At 34.4% G+C, this 6198-nt stretch overlaps 1 protein-coding gene across 1 annotated transcript; it reads right to left on the bottom strand.

The window, feature by feature from the left end:
• Positions 1-4853: 4853 nt before the first annotated feature.
• LOC141550836 (interferon tau-like) lies at positions 4854-5405 on the bottom strand. Its single transcript, XM_074281872.1, has one exon. It carries the CDS (start codon positions 5403-5405, stop codon positions 4854-4856), a length of 552 nt encoding a protein of 183 aa, XP_074137973.1.
• Positions 5406-6198: the final 793 nt, after the last annotated feature.

The raw sequence follows: 6198 nt of genomic DNA, 5'->3' as shown, positions 1-6198 counted from the left end.
TTAGATGAGAAAATAATACTTATTACTCTTAAGAAATGTATCTTTTATTGGAGCAATTAGAAGAGGTGTACATGAACAAAGTGCCTAAATGGGAAAGCTCAAAAGGTGATATAAATTGGTATGAATTAATTCTGATGAGATGATACCAAAGGAAAAAGACATTAAGGGGATAGGAAAAGGATTGTACTGATAGAAGAGAAAGAGAGAAGTAAAATGGAATAAGTTAGATTGGAATGAAAAGGCACCAAAAAACCTACTACAAGTGAGGGAAAGAAAGGAGCAGGATGAGTACTATGTGAAGCTTAATCTCATAAGTTTTGGCTCAGAGGGAATAGCATTATTTTCAAACTGGCTTCAGTTTCTTTCTCTTAGCAGTGAAATTACCTTCATCCTTTTTTTTACCAAAACAACACTCTCTAGTGAAAGAATGACAAAAGGTCTAAGTTCTATTTTTCATTTAATGTTCACAGAGTTTTATTCTTATGTTTCCTTAAAACAAATTCTACAGAGTGGTATCACAAAACTCACTAAAATATTTCAATTTTTATAGAAACTTTCAAATGATTATTTGTAAATTCACAGTAGAGAAAATAATTCTTGTCCCTAATTAGTTTAAATTACCATAAAGTGTGTTTTCAGATTAAGCTCTTTGAGAGAAACCATCCAGTTATGTATTTTTTGTCTCATTCCCTTGTAGAATATATATAGTCATTTGCCAAATGCCATTAATTTTATTCTTTCAATGATTCTTACTTATGTTTTCTTCCCTACTACCTTATTGCCAACATCTAGATTTAGTGATAATCCTGTTTTTACTTCACTCACAATACTCAAAGTAGAAATCATCTTCAGGTGAATTTAATATTTTCATTCCCATAAATCCCACCCTATGGCCTAATCCTGCTGATTAATGATTGTTTCACATAATGTACTATATCTAAGCTTTCCTCCAGTCATACTTAACTGCCCTACTGCCTTCTCATTAGCCATCTGTATAATCTCTTTGGCCTTCTTTTCCTCACCTCACACTTTCTAATTTTGAGGGCATAATCAGGTCAATACCGACTTTGTTCTTGGAAATGGTATGTCTTTAAACTTTTAAAAAAGGATATTTTCCCCTATTTACATGTTAATTTTTTTTTTAACATTTCAAGGTCTTTCTCCTCTTTTTATGATCTATTTAGGATAGAGACCTTTGCTAGATCAAAGATTTTTGTAGCCCCTTGGTTATAATTCCAAATTGTTCTCCAGAATGGTTGGATCAGTTTAGAAATCTACCAACAGTATATTTCACACTTGCAACTTTTCATAAGAAAATATACCTCTCTGAGCACCATGTTCCTAGTTGGAGTCTCCAACTATTAGAACAGAAGATCCTAAATTAGGGTAAAAGGTTAATTATTAATATGGACAAGGTACTTTCTTTAGACCCAATGAACTTTTCTAAGAGGAATTAAGCATTTACACCTGAATTTGTAAGACAAAGCAGGAAGTAACAGGATGAGGTAAAATCCTTATTAATGAACCCCAGAGACTGCTAATCCTTTAAGTGTTCCCTCTTGAACCTGTCTTTACTCCCCTACATGCTCTAGCCTAGTGTGTACAAATTAAACCAAACACTTATGCCTTGGATTATATTGCAATTTATGGCTCATGCAGTGACTAAACAGCATTTCTGCATGGAAAGAAGGTCTGCTTGCAACAAAGGTTAGTGACTTTGTGATAGATTTATTCTGAGCATAATTGTTAAAATGAGTGACCTCTTCTTTGATAGAAAGCTTTGTGGATACATGTACTCCTGAGGACAGCTTGCTTGCAGGACAGTATGAATGCTTGTGCATGCTCACAGATCTGTTCTCACAGATGAAATTGCATAGTCAATGGGAAAGAATGCAATCCTCTTGCAGGCAAGTGCTTTCAGAAAAAGTAAACACAAAAGTTTTCATCATCATTAGAGAAAAACAAAGGCAATGTCCTTAATGGAACCATAAAATTAACTTATTAAACTATTTTTATGTAATAGTAGAATCTCAAAATTCATAAGGAAAATTAGCTTATTAAAAACATTTACATGAGCTTATCAAATTAAATTTACTAATATAATACAATTTTCCTGTTTAAGAATTCAAAGATTCACCAGCAATTATTTCTCAAGTCCCTGCTTGCTCTACTCATCTCCTACTCTGTAATCTATGCCTATTTCCTGAATGAGAAATAACTTTCCTATGAACTCAGTTTGGTGACACCCTATTTCCAGGGTGACAGTTTCGAGATCAATTCTTACTCTCATCTTGAGGCAAAGTAAGGCAAGGACTCTTTGTCCCAGAGATTCTCCTTTGACATTTGCTAAAAACATGAGACACTCAGTTTTATTCGTGTTGTGGGGTGCTCACATAGTTTATCTTGACCTTTCTGCCCATTATTGATTGTGCATCTATATGTGAGTTATCTGCACTCTTCAGACTTTATATAATCCCTCTCAGGTTTCTGATGTAGTTTCCAAATACAGGTTTTCTTGCCAGATTTTTCTTGCATTTTTGTCTTGTAGTTTTAGTTTCCCTGGGTCCACTGAGTTGCTGACTTCACTGCACTGGTTTTAATTAAATTTACTTCACATGACTAGACTTCATCTAAATTTACTTCATATGACAACAGGGGAAATCACTTTCTCTACTTCTTATTTCAATATATTTGACACAATTTCAGATTCCTTTTGGTTTCTCATATCTTTTTTAACCTTAAGGAATTTTGAGGTATATAAAATAGAATTCTGGTACATTAAACACTCCAAATAGAAATTCTGTATCTTTTGTAATCTATTACCTTTCTTCATTTGAAAAATCTCAAGAAGAGAGGGAAATTTTTTCACTCTACATTCTTTTAAATATTTATATCTAGAATCCTGCTAAGCTGTTTTCTCACTTTGCATTATACTATATGGACCATATAATACATTTAATACACAGTTTTTTGTTTTGTTTTGTTTTCTTTTCTTTTTGAGGGCATGGGCCTTGGCAGTTTCCGTTGACTTGCTTTATCAATTTGTTCTGTTCATGCAGAGGGAGATTTTTCAAATTTTGTTAATAGGACTATTCTTCATTTATTGTGGAATTCTTTGTTACTCTTATCCCAAGCTCTAATTGAAAGGCCAGAAAAGAATGGGTATGGACATAGGGCAAATTTCCATAAGTAGATGACAGAGAAAAATATTATCCTTCATCTCTCCATGAATATATGTCAACTCCTTCTCCATATATCATGATTGAGAATATATGGCTGAGCTAAAAGAATTGGGCCTGAACAGAAATTGACACAGTTGAAGGTCAAATTAATAGAGAATGTCAACTCCTCTACCTTGGTGGACCTAAAATGATTTTTTTCATGACTCATGTGAAGTTGATTTTGTTTCATCTTGTATGATTCACTACAACTGTTCCTTAAAAACTATTTTCCTTGATATTTACAAATGTCTAAGTGTGTTCCTATTCAGTATTTACAGATACTTTCTCATAATTTTGATATTTGTATCATTGGCCCCTTAAATTCCCCACTAGGATAATACCTAATGTGGGATTCATCTTATAAGAAGAATGACAACAATGAAGAATAACTATAAATGTCATACATCTAACATTTTATATACATCCTCTAATTTGATTCTCACAACAATAACATTGTGAGTTAGGTGCCATTATTTTCTCCATTGTAGAGATGAGGAAAATAAGGTTGGAAGAGATGAAGTGACTTATCCATGGTCACCTAATTAGGAACTGCTTATGTCAGGACTTGAAGACCTCCCTTACTATAGGTCTGTCTACTGTGCCATTTAGTTCTGTACATAAGAATCTCTGCTGAACAAATATTTATTTAGAAAATCAAAAATTAACATTGTCTACATTCTGCTGTATTTTTATTTGATTTTTAAAAATATTTCCCAATTATCTTTTTAATGTAGTTCAGGCAATTCTTAGGAATATGGCTGACTGCAATATAGCCAATGGCCCTGATTTAGTCATTTCTCACTCTGTGACTGTCTACTCTGTTTCCAATTCTTTTCTTTCACTAAAAGTACCCCCTGTAAATATTTTGACTTAACTGAAGACTTTCTTCTTATCTGTGGCTTCCTTAGAGGATAAACTTATAAAAATTTTTATCCAAAGAGTATAGATCTTTTAGTCACATTCTGTACATAATTATGATTTCCTTTCCAAACCTGTAATTTCATTTCACAGCTTCACAACTTTGTGTCTTTTATATCTTGTCTTGGGACAATCTTTTGGACACTGGTTGCATCTTTCCTTTATGCTATCACTCATCTGAGGACATAGGGACTAGATTATTTTCAGCTGTATATATCCATGAGTAGTAGCACAGTACCTCAACAAGTACAAATGCTTGTTGAATTGCTTGGTTGCACTCAATCTTCTCTGAATGCTTATGGATTATAAAATCAGACTTTTCACATGAAGTTTATTAGTAAAATAGTTTTATTTGTAAAATAATGTGTTTTAAATGCATTTTATAGAAGATATATAATAATTAACAATAGACAATAAAAATACTACAAAAATGTTCCTTCTATGAACAATAAATAGATGTGTGAGCATAAGAATAAATAATATAATTAAATAAATAAGTTGATAAATATAAGACTTCAAATTACAAAATGGTCAGTTATTAAACACAGATTCTAAGGCCGTTCTAAAGAGTAATGACAAATTAAATTGTCTTAACACCATTCACTTGAATACAGATGATTTTGAATTGTGGTAGAAACAATTATTTCTAATGATTGACTGCTTACTTTTAGGAAGCAGCCAATTATTTGAAGAACTGAAAGTCTGTTTTCTTCCTCAAGCCCACAGTTTTCTTGTAAGTCTATTCATGAACAGAAGGACTCTCTGGATCTCTACTCTCACAATCTCCCAGGCACAGCGGCTGTACTCTTTGCCTTGCAGATATTGATTTATCCCTTGGAAGTAGCTCTTCAGGGATAGTCTGGGGTTCTCACTTTCCAAGGAAGACTCTTCCTGCTCCACTTCCTGCCCAAGACATTGCTCCAGCTGGTCCAGCTGATGATCCAGTCCAATGAGCAATTGTATGAGCTGTGTCTGATTCCAAGCAGCAGGAGTGACATTCAGGCTGAAGATGGTGAAGATCTCCTGGAGCATCTCATGAACAATGACCGTAGCATTTTCCCTCTGGAGCTGGCTGCCCTCCATGGCTTCCTTTGAGAAGTTGAAATCAATCCTGTCCTTCAGACATGGCAGTAGGGAAAATGTGCTCATTTGGCTGAGAAGGGAGAAGTCTTTCTTCAGGTCCTGAGTCAGATCACAGCCCAGGGAGCAGAGGGTGCTGGAGCAGAACAGAACCAAGGCAAGTGGTAACAAGGTCCAATTCATCATGGTGACACTGATGGAAAGTTTGGTCTGACTGAGTTGGGAGACCAGTGAGCCTTTGTCTCAGGTTCTTGGGTTATCTTGATTCAAGGCCACTCTCTCTTAAATAGTCCTGAGAACTTATAGTGGGATTTCCCTTCACTTTCCACTTTCTATTATTCACTTTCCGTATTGATCTTAGAAGATGTCTTTGAAATAGTTGCAAAACTGCAACCAAATTTATCCTTAAAGAGAGTTTACAGATTAAGGTCTTTGAGAAGAGACACTTATTACACATGTCTCATTCCCTTTTAGGGTACATAGAGTTATTTAGTAAATGCCATTAATTTTATCCCTACCATATTTCTTACTTGTGCCATCTCCCTACTACCTTCAATGACATCTGCATTTGGGTCTTCATGAACACTTTTCTTCCTTTAATTTCAATGATATTCCTTACTTCACTTCACTCTCTGGCCTCCTGCTTATCAGTTTTCTAGTCCTTAGACTAGAAGTCATCCTCTGCTGAACTTAACCATTTCCTTCCCATAATTACCACTTTATCACCTAGTTCTAATTAGTGGATATCTCACATCATGCACTGTATCTAAGCCTTTCTCCAGTCACATTTGGCTTCTCTGAACTGCTACTTTCTGTGTTTAATCTTTTTTGTCTGCCTTCCATCACCTCACTCTTTTTAAATTGAAGAGAATAACCAAGTTAATTCTGTCCTTGTTCTTCAAAAGAATATGTCAGTCTATTTCTCCATGGATTTCCTGAACATATTTGTAACTTTTTCAAAATGATTTTTTTGGCTAAC

The sequence above is a fragment of the Sminthopsis crassicaudata genome, chromosome 1 (genome assembly GCF_048593235.1).
Source record: "Sminthopsis crassicaudata isolate SCR6 chromosome 1, ASM4859323v1, whole genome shotgun sequence".
NCBI classification, from domain to species: domain Eukaryota; kingdom Metazoa; phylum Chordata; class Mammalia; order Dasyuromorphia; family Dasyuridae; genus Sminthopsis; species Sminthopsis crassicaudata.
This window is presented reverse-complemented; position numbering and strand designations above follow the sequence as displayed.